Source organism: Anolis sagrei, chromosome 4 (assembly GCF_037176765.1).
Source record: "Anolis sagrei isolate rAnoSag1 chromosome 4, rAnoSag1.mat, whole genome shotgun sequence".
Lineage (NCBI taxonomy): Eukaryota > Metazoa > Chordata > Lepidosauria > Squamata > Dactyloidae > Anolis > Anolis sagrei.
Window position 1 is genome coordinate 49,385,297 of NC_090024.1, and position 16,425 is coordinate 49,401,721.

Below are 16,425 nucleotides of genomic sequence, written 5' to 3' on the forward strand. Positions count from 1 at the left end.
ATTCATACTGAGAGGTTGAGTCCAAATAATCAACTGCAAAGTTCTTATAAAAGAAGACAAAACTTTTCAAGAAAAAATAATTAATGATAATGTTACTAGTTAATTATATAATGTTTAAATTAGAAAATAGAACCAACAAAATCATGCTAATAATAAGAAGTATATTGGACACCATCGAATTTCTGATTTTATTTTGCTATTACTGTTTGGAGGCATTCATTTTAATGTTTTTTTGTCTTCAGAAAAATGTTGCTGGAAAAATAGTGCTTGTTACAGGATCTGCAAATGGAATTGGGAAAGAGATTGCCAAAAATTTTGCACGTCTTGGTTCCATCCTCGTTCTCTGGGACATTGACGAAGAAGGTAACAGTGAAACAGCAGAGCTTGCCAAAGCCAATGGAGCTCTAGCCGTTTATACCTACAAGTGTGACCTACGCAAAAGAGAAGAAATCTACACAGTGGCTGAACAGGTAAAGCTTTCTTTATGGTTCAAAAATGGCATGTATAACTATTGCCCTTTTAACTAGCCAACTGTTTTAAAAATTGAACTGAAATTATTTTATTATTCTGCAAGTCAGGAATGCTTCCAGTTGAAAAGACAGGTCAGAGAAAATACCTTTATGTAAAACATATTAGGCTGCAGTCATAATAACTAGCTTTTGGAAGATTTCATTGATTTCCCATTTTGACAATTTATCCAATGTGCCAGATATTATGTGAATTCAAATACAAAATGACAAAATTCCAGTTCCACAACAGGGTGTTCCTCCTGGTATTATTTTAAACAATAAAAATAAGACATTTTAATAATTGGGCAGTTTTTATATCCGTAGTTCATTTTCCTTCCTCCTACACACATAGTTTCAATCTTTATTCAGTCTCTCTTTCTTCCTGCCCCCCCCCCCCCTTGTAAAGGCTATTTTATTCATTTATTTTTTAATTATTTATTTACTCAATTTATACCCTGCGTTTCTCTACCGTGAAGGGGACTCAAGCCGCTTTCATGTGGCAGTTATTCAATGCCTTAAACACTTACAATACATTAAACTTAAAATTCATATATTTAAAACTTTTAAAAACATTACATATAACATTAAAATCACTTTAATAAATGAGAATAAGTATTGAACATGACTACTCAATATTTCCTTTTTGTAGGTTAAAAGGGAAGTGGGTGATGTAGAAATCCTAATCAACAATGCAGGTGTGCTGAAAGGAAAGACTTTCGTTGATCTTCTTGACTCAGATATAGAAGAAACATTAGAAGTGAACATTGCTGCTCATTTCTGGGTAATTCTTTTTTTTCCCCCTTTAAAACTACAAGGGATTGTCTTGCCAGTAAATATGTGGTTAAAGTTTCGCATATGGCATAGTGGTTTGAGTATATGACTAAAATTCTGATTTATTGGACTTTGATTTCATGGTAAATTCATACTTTATCATGAAAACCAAACTGTTTACTTTGTGAGAGTGGGCACATCTACACTTCAATGGTGATCAGCTCCATGGCAGCTGAACAAAACATGGAGGTTATTCAGGCAGCTCAGGGGTGCTTAACATGGACTTGAACTTCATCAGCAACGGTCACAGATTGCTCTGAATTTTCCCCTATGAGTCTGGAGCAATGTAATCTTGAAGCCTGAAGCGTTGTGTCTTGAACCTTGAAAGATGAACTGTACCCTAGGTGTTGGAATGTGGGCTATTCTTGGAAATTGTTTTGGTGATCTCTTTTAGCTTTGGAATACTTCTGTCAGTTTTCTCTGTGCTGCTTTCACTAACACTAAAGCACCAAAATGTTAATATTTTAGACGTTTCTTGTAATGACAAGATATACTAGAAAGCAGTGAAATATATAACAGCTTATTTATTGAACTTAATTTTGATTTTCAGAGATTCACTGGGCAGGATTCTGACATAATTAGTCTAGGAACATCATCACATGAAGTTTGGGACACTTCCAGGATGGAGCCACAATGGAGCCCATCACATGACAAAGGGCTACTTCCAGCCAGGCTCTGTCCTGGAAGCAACCTATGATGGAGCCCAAAGAACATGAGAGGCTTCCTGAGTCCTCATTGCTTAGAATGGGGCCAGTCTGAGGGGAAGCCAAGAGGTGATGCTTTCCCCAGTGTGATGGGGAAAGCAGTGATGCCGACAATGTAGGTTTTAGGACAACAGTTTCTCTGCTGCCCCACAGATTTCCTATGCTACCCAGCAAACCCAACTCCCTCCCCCCCCCCCATCATCTGTGTTTGGGACCTCAATGTTATGAGGTTCTTAAAGACTACAGTGAGTATGAGGCTAACACATAGCATTTTGGCTATTTCTGAAGGAGGAAGTCAGAACTTGGGATCCTAGGACCTGGTGTTCTGGGACTCTTCCAATGCAAAGCCTTTCTTGCTACTCTATCAGTCTTGCTTAATACCACACAGGAGTGACATGATACAAAAACACATGACAAGCCAGGCAGCCACGTGATGGTAATGAGATTCTTTCTCTTTTTACAACATTCAATCCACTCTCTTCACAATGAACAATGTGGGGAAATCCAATTGTTGTATTTTGTTCATTGCATATTTTCAGATACTACTTATGTTCAATTTTCATCATTATGAATTGCAAGTAATGTGGTACTTTTTAAATATACTATTTCCCAGCATAAAGATCCTGAAGCAAGCTACCATATATCCTTTACAGTAATGTTTTATTTCTTGAATCTGAAGAGGCAAACATGAAACATGCCTAATATTGCATGCCTAATATTAAACATACCCAATTTTAATAATGATTTACTAATTGTATCACAGACTTGCAAAGCCTTTCTTCCAGCCATGATTGCTCACAATGAAGGTCATTTGGTTTCTATTGCTAGTGTAGGAGCACTAGCAGGGAGCAATAAACTCACAGGTCAGTAAACTATATATTTCTTCTTTCTCCATGCTATCAAAACATAGATTCTAGGAAAACTGGTATAACTGGAATTTAATCTGTGTAAACCATTGCATCTTAATTTAGGAGAAAATTAGAGAAACATACAATTGGATTAATGAGCCAGTGTGATGCAGCTATTTGAGTGTTGGATTAGGACTTCAGTAGAACATTTCCACATGGCCATGGAAACCCAATGAAAATTAGACCTTTTCAGTCTCAGAGGAGGACAGTGACAAACCTCTTAAAATCTTGCTAACTTATTTCTAAAGACATTGTAGGTGAAATATCTGGCCATACACAACAGATGCCTTAAACAGAAATACATGTTTGTATTAGTCTTACTTAGGCTTAAACATGTTTGAAAATAATCACAGCTCTATCTAAGAAAAATGTGTGAGGTCTGGCTTGCTATAAAAGAAGGAAACATCTATAAAGAAACAGTAATATTAGAATTGGAAAAATAACATGTTAAGATTTTTGTACAGTTAGCATGCATGCTATGACTTCTTTCCTTTTCAGAAGGCCAAGGTTTTCAAGGGGAGAGTTATGGAAGGGAATATACAAATATGAAGTACTCGAAATTCGCTGAAAAAGTTGTAACAAATGTTATTCCTGAGCATTTATATAAGCCATCAGAACACAACCCGAAAAATAATTCTGTTATTCTTTATTCTACCAACACTTTTTAGAAGCTTCCACAATTATTTTCAGAATCTGTTAGAGATGAGTATGTAAACTCTCTGTGTACAGGTATCCCTATTCCTCCTTAGTCATTAGGCAGTCTATTTTCCTTTGTCCAGTACTTTTTTAAAGGTATCACTATTATTTTTACATGAATTTCTGGGAGTCAATTGCAAAAATGTCAGCTGAATATAGCAACAATTTCCTACTACAACGTTGGTTGCTTATTTGCTTAATTATGTTTAAGTCTATTTTCGACACAATGTTAAAATATTATCTGCCTTCATATTTTTCACATTATTTCTATGCATTTGATTAAAAATATAACATATCCTGAATTTTTCAGATTATAGTGCAAGTAAGTCTGCAGCATTTGGATTTTTGGAATCTCTCGCTTTTGAAATGAGAGCTGCAGGAAAGAAAGGCATTAAAACCACCATTGTCCTTCCTCCATATGTCTACACAGAATTGGTTACAGGAGTACAAACAATGTAAGCACTGAATTTCAAGTAGTGGCACTTTCGCAGATGTTATCAGTGCCTAAATACAGAGCTTGGACACATAAAATGGGATCTGTGATTTATCATCAATTGCTTTTGTAATCAGGGGTGGGAGCTCATATACATGTACAGAAAAATCTGGGACTTATCTGAAGCATTTCCGCTCTATGCCAGCCCCAGATTCCCTGAACTGCAGCAACAGAAGTGGGAGCAAAGACCTGACCACCCAGTCAAATCAATCTCAGGGCTACCCCACTGGGTGGTCAGGCTTGCAATCTCATCATACAGGCTAATGTTCCCATCATTTGCTACATACTCTCCCCTTTTGCCATGGAGGAGAGTACATGACGTACACTGAATTTTAGCAAGGCTCCGAGGCAACAGGAGAGAGCAAGTGGCATATGCCACTGAGGCAACAATACAAGAGGCTTGTTACAATGGGGGGAAACCAGGCAGAGAATGCTTCCCCTCATGGGATGGGGCCAGCAGTAAATCAGGTTCTCCACACACCCCACAAGGACCCTATGGATTCACCACAATGTGTGGCAAATCCCAACCTTGATGTGATAAGGCCCTTAACTTGACTTGTCACTGCTGCTGCCATGGCAGCCAGATATGGCATTCCAAAGTGCTCCTAGCAATCACCAGGTGCATTTGCTAACAGATGATGTGGGGCATGGAGCAATGGGTTGTCCAAGCCCCCCACCAGGACCCTCAGATTCGCCACCATACACGGTGATTCCCAAACTTAATGTGATAAGGTCCTTAGAAAGGTATTGCTCCCCCACTCTTTCTCCTTTGTCCTGATGGTGCCATTACTGATGTTGTGGCAAGATAAGTGACACAGTACTAATCTGTCCCCTTCCCTGCCCTGAGTGCAAGGAAAAGGAGATGGTGGTCCTGGATTGTGTGACAGTGGTCTGGTTTAATTTAGTGCCAGTGTATATGACCACACTACCCCTAAAGTACAGGGCTGCTCCCAAGGTTGCTATCACTCACGAACATTCCCTGATTCCACTTAATGCAAAGTGAAGTTCCTGCTGATGCAACAAATGTCAAAACCTACATGTCAGAGTCAACTTTTTCCTAGAAAAGAGATTTCACTCAGACAATAGGAAAAACCTCTTTATTGTAAGAACTGCTTAACAGTGAAATAGACTTCATATTTCAGAAGTGCTTTATATATATTTATATATTCCTGCCTTTGCAGCCCTTTCCAGCTCTGTGATCCTATAAACTCCTTGGTAGAACTGTGTGGGTTTTTAGACATGCAAACCTTTCAATCTTATTGAGTCAACTTTTTCAATTTTCTCCTGCAGCCGGCCATTTATATTTCCTATCTTGGATGTAGGTGATGCTGGGAAGAGGATTGTGGATGGCATTCTGAAAGAGAAACTTTATGTTGTCTTGTCAGCATTTGCTCGATTCATTGTTCTTAAAATGTAAGCATCTCTCTATTCTGCCTTTGTATTCAAATATGCAACTTTTAGAATTTTGAGATCTTTATAAGGAAAGGGGATTCTCCTGGACCCTGGCATGACCTTGCAGATACACTTCAAGAAAGCAAAAAAGCCGAGAGAACTGGTAACACCCAGTAGAAGGGATGTAGAGAAGAAGAAATTGAAAAAGTTTATTTTATATTTCCAATTAGCCCAACACATTTTAGTCTAATAATATTTGATGGACTTTACCAATGGCTGATTTTAAAAAAAACTAGAAAAAGGAACAATAAGTAAATATATATATATAAAATGAGACAAGCTACAATTTGTTGTATCAGTTATATGTACCCAGTAGTAGTATTAGTAGTAGTAGTAATAATAATAATAATAATAATAATAATAATAATAATACTTTATTTATAGCCTGCCCTATTCCCCGGGGAACTCAGGGCAGCTTCCAGACAAAAAGACAAACATTCAATGCCTTGGAATAAACAAACACATACATAAAAATAATACAAGTTAACATCATAAATTATAAACAAGAAAATAAAAATTATAATTAAATAAGCATAATTATAAAAAATAAACACATCAGGTCTACAAGAACCAGCACTACTGTATACTCACATATAAGCCTATAAATGTTAGTCAAAAAATCAATAACCCAAAAAAGGGATTCAACTTATCCACAGTATCAATGGAACTCCTAGATCTTATCTGAACCCTACTGTACTTGATAACTATAGACCAGTCCCCATTCTTCCATTTTTGGGCAAGGGACTGGAGTATTTGATGGTCTCTGAACTCCAGGGGCTTCTAGATGAAACTGATTATCCATTTCAATTTGGTTTCAGGCCTATCTATGGAACAGAAACAGTTTTTGTTACTATGGTGAATGACCTACTTAGATAACTTTATGGGAGAGTGAACCTTTCAGTGGCTTTCAATATCATCAACTATGATATCCTACTGAGCCACCTCATGGTGATGTGACATGGATGCACTATTTTACAGTTGCTTTGTTCCTTCCTCAAGGGGCAAACCCAGTAGGTGGTGCAGAAATTCCTCAGGGCTTTTTTGTGTCCCCCATGTTGTTTAACATCTACAGAAAATCACTGGGACAAGTCTTACAATGTTTTAAAGTGTAGTTCCATTTACATGCAAATGACACCCTACTCTTCTACTCCTTTACACCCAGTGAAGCTATTCTGGTCCGGAACAGGATATGGTCAAACAAATTGAAGCTTAATTCAGACAAGACAGAGGTGCTCCTGGTCAGTCAGAAGGCAGATCGGTGAATCCAGCTTGTGTTAGAGATATAGGAAAGAAAATTGATTTGGCCCACACTTAGATTGTAGAGGACCCATAGGCAATGACTCAATTTCCAATCAATGTCATTTTTTAAACAGGATCCTCTCATTCTGGGAAAAGTTTTCTATAGCAACCAATAATGCAGATCCTAAAAGTGATTACATCCCAGAAAATGGTCAACCCAAACCATTAGACGATATCAGAGGCTTTCTCTGTATCTTTTTAATTAAAAGATTGGGAAAATGGGAAGTGAAGGCTACAGCAAGGAATAACTCACAAAGCAAGCATTGTTTTAAATCATTTATCTAATTTTAGTTATCACCTTATTTTATTTTGTTTTATTTTATCGTGTCAGAAGCAAATTGAGAATACAGTTATAATGTATAGAAAAACCACAAACAAAGTTAAAAAAAACTTGGCATTATACTAAATTTCCTTTGACCAGAAGCTGGCCACTTCAAGTGTCTCTGGTGTTGCTGGAAGAAAGTCCTCCATTGTTCATGGGGCAGGGCTCAGATTGCATTGTAGTAGATGGTCTGTGGTTTGCTCTTCTCCACACTTCCATGTTGTAGACTCCAATTTGTAGACCTTAAATGTAAGGAAACTAAGTAGTACTATATATATATATATATATATATATATATATATATATATAGGATAATAGGAATGTTTTCATCCAAAATGTCTCAAGATTATAGTTTTTTCCATCCATTTTTACATGATCTCCCAATTGCCACCCAAGATTGAGGCTCTTAAGTTTCTCTTAACAGATGTTGTAGCCAGGGTTTTATTCCCTGTAGCCCACTCAGAGCTTACCCCAACAGCCTGAAAAATTTGTTTCTCCACCCGTTCCTCAATTTTCAGCTCTTTTGTAAAACTAGGTTGCTGTAAGTTTTTCAGGCTGTATGGCCATGTTCCAGAAGCTTTCTCTCCTGACGTTTCACCTGCATCTATGGCAGGCATCCTCAGAGGTTGCGAGGTCAAACTTCTGTAAAAATTCAGGTCACATTTTTTCTCAATTTTTTTACCTCCTTGGGAATGTCTCCTGATCTGAGTGGGGCAAACTTTGCAGGCAATCCAGTTATTGTGATTGCATACTTTCTTGCCAGACATTTGTTTGAAGTTGACTTTGTTGTTATTCCCATTTGTCAATTCTTTTTTTTTTTACGCTGGTCTATGTATCTCCAATTCTATCTGCTATTAACTCCATCTCCGTCGATTTCTTCCTCACATCCTTCTGTGTAATCTTCAATTGATCAAATTCATGGACTAATTTTCCCAATTTATTATTCAGTGATTTGACTTTGTCTTGTAGTTTTGCCAAGCTATTATTGACTCTAACCACATCCTCTATCAGAGCCCCAAGCAGTAGTATCATGGAGTGCCTTCAAACATCTCACTCTTTTTCCTCTCTTACAATTTTGTAAATTCTTCTCTCTCTCTCTCTCTCGCTATATATATATATATATATATATATATATATATATATATATATATATATATCTTCAATAACTTTCTTCTGTTCCATTCTTTATGATGGCTTGAAAGATTTTAATGTTATTTGAATTAATTGAAGTATAATGAGACTTTTGCTATTCATCCACTTGATGTCATTTTGTGTTCTTTCTCAGCTGTTTGTTAGAAGCAATGTATTTTTCTCTTGAAATAGAATGGAATGTTGTTTTGATTCACTGTTACTTTTTAATGTCACTTTCTCAGGCGGTTTTACTCCCTTCTTTCCTATCTGTCAGCCTGTAAATCACTACTGGGTAAGACTTACAGGTAACAAATAAAGAGGTGCTTTGAATGCGATTTTCCTGCTTCTTGGCATGGGGTTGGACTGGATGGCCCATGAAGTCTCTTCCAACTGTATGATTCTATGACTCCATGATTTATAAATTGCTAGTTCCTTTAAAGAAAAATGTGTTACATTTCCTTTCCTTTATAAAGTTTCTCAAATTGTCTTACAAAAATCTTATCTTTTCTCTTCTTAAGGTATTGTTAATGCTCCAGAACTGTCTCCTCTGCTTTATTAACTTGATTTTTCCTTTTTTCCTATGTCCTTATTTCAAAGGAAAAGATCATTATATCATTCCATTCATGGTACTTGCTATTAATTATGTGATTTTTTAAGTTCTTTTATTTTATTTTTCTTCTCCTTTCCTCTTCTTCCCTTCCCCTCCCATGTTTGCGATGCAAATTTTCTTGTCCTTCTCTTTTTGCTGATTCTTGAATTACACTAACTCTTTTTCCTTCCTTCTTTTTTTACTCCCACGAAGCTCCTGTTTATCCTCATTTTTAACTTTTACCATCTTCATCATAGTCAAATGTCAATGTTAGCCATGCCTGTTCTGATTTTAATATATGAAATGTGAGAAAGTATGGGATTGATATTTTATTCTATAGTCATGGAAGTTAGTAACACAGTCAGTGGCTTGCCTTTTCTGAATATTGAACTGTTTGGGCTGATTCTTTCCCACAATGCCTTTGATCCTTTTTCATCTAACTACCTCATCTCACACTACATCAGGAGCTACTTGTCAGATGCAACATGGCATGAGCTGTCCCTGACAGATAGAAATATGGGTACTTGCTATCACAAAAAACATCAGGAAAAATATGTTTGGAACAAGAAAGATTGGGAGGTTTTAAAAGGAACAGCATGACCATGTGGCACCATTTCTTATTCCTATAAGACACTTTGGATGAAAGTATTTGCAATTTTAAGTTCCTTTCTCAAAAACAGAAATAACTTCTTTATTTTTAAAGCCTGAGACTGAGGATGTAAAGGGGGGGGGGGGTATCTGCCTGACCAGCCCTAAGAATGTTTTTTTTTTTCAGAGCTAATCTAAAATACGACATTGTTTTCCTCCCCAGATTTCTTCCTGAGAAAGTGGTAGTCCTTCTTGTACAATATCTTGGTCTCTTGAATAATCTAGATCACTTCAGAGGTGAGATTCATAGAGGACAGGCATCAAAGGACTAAATGAGAATGGTATGTTTGATACATATTTAATTGAGATTATTCTTAGTCTATTGGTCTTAGGCTGTAGAATTAATGCAATTTGACACTGCTTTAACTGTAATGGCTCAATGCCATGAAATCATGGTGCTTGTAGTTTGGTGCGGCACCAGCACTCTTAGTCAGAAAGGGCTGGAGACTCTACAATTTCCATGATTCCATAACATTGAGTCATGGTAGTTAAGCTAGTGTCAAACTGCATTACTTCTACACTGTAGTTGTACCCTTCATCTGTAAATGCATAGCATTATGTGTTAGATGCTCTGTAAAATCAAGCAAAATGTGACATTTGATTTCATTTCCTTGTGAAAGCACAGCACTGATATCTGTCTTGTCCATGGCTTGCATGAAATCCAAGAGAAGATTCATGCCCATTCCAGTCACCCAGACCTTGGATGAAACTTCTCCAGCCAGTGACTGGGTGGGGCGTTCCAGACCTACCTCATTCCTGACATAGTTAACCCTGGCTCCCTAGTAAAGATGACAATTGAAGGAGCAATGCTCCACTCCAACACTCATATTCATGAACCTTGGATTAAGTTTATGGTAGGGATAGAGATTCATTCCACATATGATTTCTGGAAACAATGACACAGGGGCCAAATACAGATGCCCATGGGAGGAGAAACTCTGCCTTCAACACTCAGTTGTGTAGCTGGTGGAGAAAATAGGGGGAGGGATATTTCTTCAAATAACAATTTAGGCCACCAGTCCCTAAATCTCTAGGCTTTTGAGGAGTAAGGCAATGAAAAAAGAATTCTTATAAAAATAACTTTGATCTACAAAAATGTTTATTATAATATAAAACAATATTTAGAGATAAAATTACAAATAATAAAATCCTCAATTTACTTAAATCCCTGAAATTGAAAATCAGTTGAACTCAGCAGAGAGGGAGGACAAGGCAAAATCTTATCCTTTTCAATAGACTTTGGCAAAAAGGAACTGTTGCAGTCTCTCCTAGCTTGTGTGTTCTTCCACATTAACATTTGTCATCTGGATCACACTCTGGTGTCCTGGTTTTCATCTGTGAAAAACTGCATGGATACTCCAAATTCAGTTCTGTGTGGTATCCATGCTGTTTTTGCATATATTTCCTAAATTAACATGTTAATATTGCAGATTGCTTACCCATTTGACAGCCTTGAGACTCATAAATGCATTGAGCATCAAGATGCAGGATTCAAATTATTTTTATTGACCCATTACAACATCCAGGCACTGATCCAAATGCTGCACAGCCACAGGCAGCTCCAATGCCAAGGAAAATAGAGCTGGATATCATTAGCTTTCTTCATGGAGCCACACCAAGAATTCCTTTGATCTCTACCAGCATCTTCAGATAGATCTAGACTTGCATGGGATGCCTCACCCCACAGTTTGATGGCCAGAAGACTTAACAGGAATCCCATTAATGCTATTGTTTGGACAAGCTCACTGGGAGGACTGGAACCACTAGACCTAGTACTTCCTCCTCTAATCCAGTTGAGTCTGTACAATAACAGAACACATTCAAATGCATTATAAACCACCAAGGGAGCCAGAAAGATGAATAGGTGGTATTCTCCATTTTTCACCAGAAGTAGTGTGTCAGAGTGGCTTGTGCCCAATCTACACTGACCATTTAGTGCAGTCTGAAGGTGTCGTTTGTACAATCACCATCCGTGCCTCAAATCATTTCCAGGATTTCTTATGTAATCATCTTCACAGCAAAAACACTTTATTCAACTCTAGTTTGAAACTACATTGAATGATCAGCATAGATGGGACCTAAGGCTAAGCCCCCGGTGGCGCAGTGGTTTAAAGCACTGAGCCCCCGGTGGCGCAGTGGTTTAAAGCACTGAGCTGCTGAGCTTGTTGATCGAAAGGTCGCAGGTTCGATTCCGGGGAGCGGCGTGAGCTTCCGCTGTCAGCCCTAGCTTCTGCCAACCTAGCAGTTCGAAAACATGCAAAATGTGAGTAGATCAATAGGTACCGCTCCGGCGGGAAGGTAACGGTGCTCCATGCAGTCATGCCGGCCACATGACCTTGGAGGTGTCTACGGACAATGCTGGCTCTTCGGCTTGGAAATGGAGATGAGCACCACACCCCAGAGTCAGACATGACTGGACTTAATGTCAGGGGACTACCTTTACCTTTACCTTTAAGGCTAAGCCTGATATCAGAAGGGTGTGCAGATAATCAGTTTTATTCAAAAACATCTGAAATTGTCCAGTCACTTCACACAGATGTGTCCATTATCAATGGAATTGTAGTTATTCCAAATAAATACATATACCTTTTAAGAGAGGATACAGTAACACTTCCTTCAAATCAAAAGTCACAGTGAGGCCTTTCCCACCTACCTGAACAATCTACCTCTGCTCGATTTTATCTATCAAAAACGAAAGACTAAAGCTTGTATGTGGTGGAACAGACTAATTCAAACATCTTGTCTATGTCATCAGGCTTCAGCAAATGAAATGACCCCAAGAAACCTGATCAGATGGAGCACTGGATACTCTGCTGATTTTGCAATAAACATAGCACCAAGTTCTGAGTGAATATGAGCTATTCCATCCTCAAAGTGACTGGCAAACTGCTTACAGAAGAAAATCAAGGGTTCCATTGCTGATTTCTCTGTGCCTCATCCCAATCGGCTTTTCACCACTTGGAATAGTGGGTGACATGTTGTGGATGAAAAAGTGAAGACAGGGTTTTGCTTTTTGCTAACAATGTATTTGTCTTTTTTAAAAGGCACAGTTTGAAGCAGTAAACACACAATTGAAACATTCATTTATCAACAGCATTATTTGCTGTGTTTGTCTCCCCTTCCCTCTTAACCAGTCATTTTCTATCTCTTTTCCCCATCTATTTCTGTCCTGCATCTTGATCTATTCCCTTTACTTTACTTCTCTAACTAGTTCCTTAGTGGGGACACAGGAGATTAGTTTCATGCTGGGATTCTGTTAAGACAAGTGTAGCTCAGTTGTCTAATGCATTCAAATCTGGGTAAATGTCAATTTAAGATAATTTATAATTGTGCAATAAACATGTCATATGCCATTTCTTTTGGAGGTTGCATTCTAAACACATAATATGTTGTGTCCTGAATCTTTATTTTGTTTTTGTTTTTACACATATTGGTGTATTAATATTACTTTTTATTTCATATCCAATATATCTCTCAAATGAATCTGCATGATGAAAAGCCAAATCTATACATAATATCTTCTGTTTTGGAGAGATTTTATTGGAGTGCTTTTCTTCTTATTCTATTTTCAGTAAGACAAAAGTATATCAGGCAAACCAAGGGGATATTCCATTTCACTCAGCATGCACACATACACACATTCACTTTACATGCATACATTAACATCCCTTCTTCCTGTTCCTGGAGAAGGGACCTGCACATGGGCCAGATTGTGTTCCCCACTTATCTGCCACTTTGTCAATACACCATTTTTCTCCATCCTTTGCAGAAAGAGGTGGCAGGTGATCATAATCTGCATTCCCCTGCAGATCTGACATGCTTTCGGGAAGTAAAAATGGTCTCTTACACATCATGTTTTGCTGTTGTTGTTCTCAATTGATTAACTTGTTATCCAGCTAAAACATTCTGACTCCATCAGTTTTGGAAAGATATTAGTTTCTCTTTTTAATGTAAGGGACCACTGTATTTGACTTCCTTAACTTAAAGAATCATTGTATTTGACTACTTAGACATGTTTTCAACCATAATTCAACAGATCAGCAATGCCAGCAATTCTCATCAGCAACTTTTTATCACACTTCAGTAGTTCATGAATGCTTCACCTCATTTTGCAGTTTTACAGGCCTCAATCTTCTTAGGATCATGTCTTCAGTCTTTCCAGATTCCAAACATACACCATCATACACAGGCCCGTAGCCAGGATTTCGTTTCGGGGGGGGGGGCTAAAAAATTTTCAGGGGGGGTTTCGGGGGGGGCTGAGTTTCAGGGGGGCTGAGTCTGAGTGAAAGAGGGTCTAGCCTAGCAAACCTTTTGTATCATTACCCCAATACCCCCATACATATGGGATATATTGAGAATGGTGATCAAATCATGATATTAATAAACATAACAGTTTAAATAATGCACCAGTAAGGCCTTTTCGCGAACCACCATGAGAATTTCGGGGGGGGGGGGCTGAAGCCCCCCGAGCCCCCCCCCCCCTGGCTACATGCCTGATCATACAATATTATTCAATCCACTAATTATATTTTTATCACAGAAATGTTGTAAAAATGCAATAAACAAATTAGCTGAAAAAGAACAGGATTCTAATCTAACTGATTCTAGTGTTAACCCTTCCCTTTGTGATCTGAACACACTTCATCATATCAGAAATGGCACATTTAAATCTGTACGCAAAACTTGTCTGCATGAGCTTGACCCAGGTTGAACCAGTTTAGCCCCATGCTAAGGGATGTTGGATAATGTAAAAATATATATCTAAAAACGGTACAACTCTCTTTTCAATAGACACAATATTCACAGTTTCATTTATCCATACTCCAAAAAATATCCCCCTGAAAGTATTTGCTTTTAAAAAGTCATCCAGATGGCAAGTATAGCCAAAATAAACATGAATCAAAGAACACAAAGCACTGCAGACTAATTCAACCAGAGAAGTCAGCCATAGCAGAGCACTTGATGAACCAACCTCAACCCACTATTATATGAGAAGACAGAAATTCTAGACCACTCTGACAACTATCATGTCAGTCTACACAGATAAACCATTGAAATCCATAAGCACATGGACAATTTCAACAGAAAGGAGGAAACCATGAAAATGAACAAAATCTGGCTACCAGTATTAAAATAAAATCAGAATCAAGAAAGTAAATAAAAAACACCACTCAGAACAGAACTTCAGAAAGCAAACAATCAAGTGCCAGTTAACACCTCCCAAACAGAGAATGCCTTCGGGCAACAAAGCCCAGATTGCCTCTATGCCAATGGTTCTCAAACTGTGGGTCCCCAGGTGTTTTGGCCTACAAGTCCCAGAAATCCCAACCAGTTTACCAGTTGTTAGTATTTCTGTGAGTTGAAGGCCAAAACAACTGGGGACACACAGGCTGAGAACCACTGCTCTATGCAGATAACCTCACTGATTGACTTTGCAGCATCACAGCTACTCAATGCTGTTCAAGACTGCTAATTGCAACATTCACACTTGCTTCAACAGACAAAGAGTTATTTCTTCTACCCTGGACATTCCACATATATATGTATAGCCTCCACTTTCTTCATTGCCAACAGAACCTCTTAAGATGCCAGCCACAGATGCAGGCAAACTGTCAGGAGAGAATACTACTGCAGCATGGCCAAACAGCATGAAAAACTCACAGCAACACATTGTTATGGTTGTTATATAGAATTTTTCATCCACATGTTATGTAAATAAAGGAATGTCCAGGGTGGGAGAAAGAAATGCCTTTTACCTTAAAAACTGAATTTCTCTTCACAATGAGGGGGCTGAAACCAAAGAAGATGTGAGCAGTTAAGAAGGGAGGGAAAAAGAATATGAACTACTGTAAGATGTTTTACAAATCAGGCATACAAATTATAGCACTATGATTTCTTTTTAATTGACATGGTAATATCCCATGGAATTCAGATATATGCAGTTTAAAGACGGAAATGCAGAATTCACAGATAGAGTTATAGTGCCCCACAGCCCTCCATAAGCAGTTTAAGTGGAATAATTAGTGTCATATTTGCAGGGGCAGCTCAACCCATTACGCAAAGTAAGCATTTGCAGTATAGTTGATTTTGCCCAGGGGCGCTCTTGAGATGCTCTTGGGGGAAAATAGACCTTGACATATGCAAGTTGTAGTTACTGGGATGTATAGTTCACCTACAATCAAAGAGCATTCTGAACTGCACCAATGATGGAATTGAACCAAATATGGCATGCAGAACTCCCACGACGAACAGAAAATATATATCAGTGATTGGTTGGGGGGGGGGGGGAATACTGTTTGCTTACCGTTGAAAATTACCTAGGGCCACCTCTGCATATTTGTGTCATGTAAAAAGAGTCTTCAGCATTTTTGAACAAATGACATTGATTGGAAATTGAGTCATTGCAGAATATTTTCACTGCAGTCCTAATGCCAAACTTGACTCTAATTCCACAAATATTGTGCCTTTATACACTGGAGGCTTATAACACAGGTTGGATGCCAAAGGATAGTCCTATGGAATCATGGACTTTATGGTTTAGGGTGAATATGCTAAATTCTCTGCCTGAAAACTCTAGAACCTCATCAAACTACAAACCTCAGAAATCTATGAGATGCAGGATTGGCAGTCAAACCATAATGCTATTTCTTGGTATTGTGTCCCTTATCTCTGTCATAAGTTTTCTTGAAAATTTTCTGTCTTATTCTTTTTTTTATTTCCCTGCCAAATGATACAACTCTTAGATACCTGAGAATGTAATTACATGTTTTCCACCTACAGGTAAAAGATGAAAGGGTTCTACAACTTAGTTTCCCAAAGGGCAACCCTCAAGAGCCACTTATG

The 16,425-nt window shown here is 38.0% G+C and overlaps 1 protein-coding gene across 2 annotated transcripts; it reads left to right on the forward strand.

Moving 5' to 3' along the window:
• Window positions 1-12,542, forward strand: LOC132772819 (epidermal retinol dehydrogenase 2-like). 2 transcript variants are annotated; one of them, XM_060771677.2, is made up of 7 exons: window positions 1-470; window positions 1,159-1,290; window positions 2,808-2,907; window positions 3,959-4,103; window positions 5,432-5,554; window positions 9,746-9,863; window positions 12,338-12,542. In XM_060771677.2, the coding sequence occupies exons 1-6, from the start codon at window positions 84-86 to the stop codon at window positions 9,852-9,854; spliced, it is 996 nt and encodes a 331-aa protein (XP_060627660.2). In that variant the 5' UTR covers window positions 1-83; the 3' UTR covers window positions 9,855-9,863; window positions 12,338-12,542. The 2 variants fall into 2 exon arrangements, with proteins under 2 accessions (XP_060627660.2, XP_060627661.2); XM_060771678.2 differs by having other exon boundaries at window positions 12,345-12,542.
• Window positions 12,543-16,425: the final 3,883 nt, after the last annotated feature.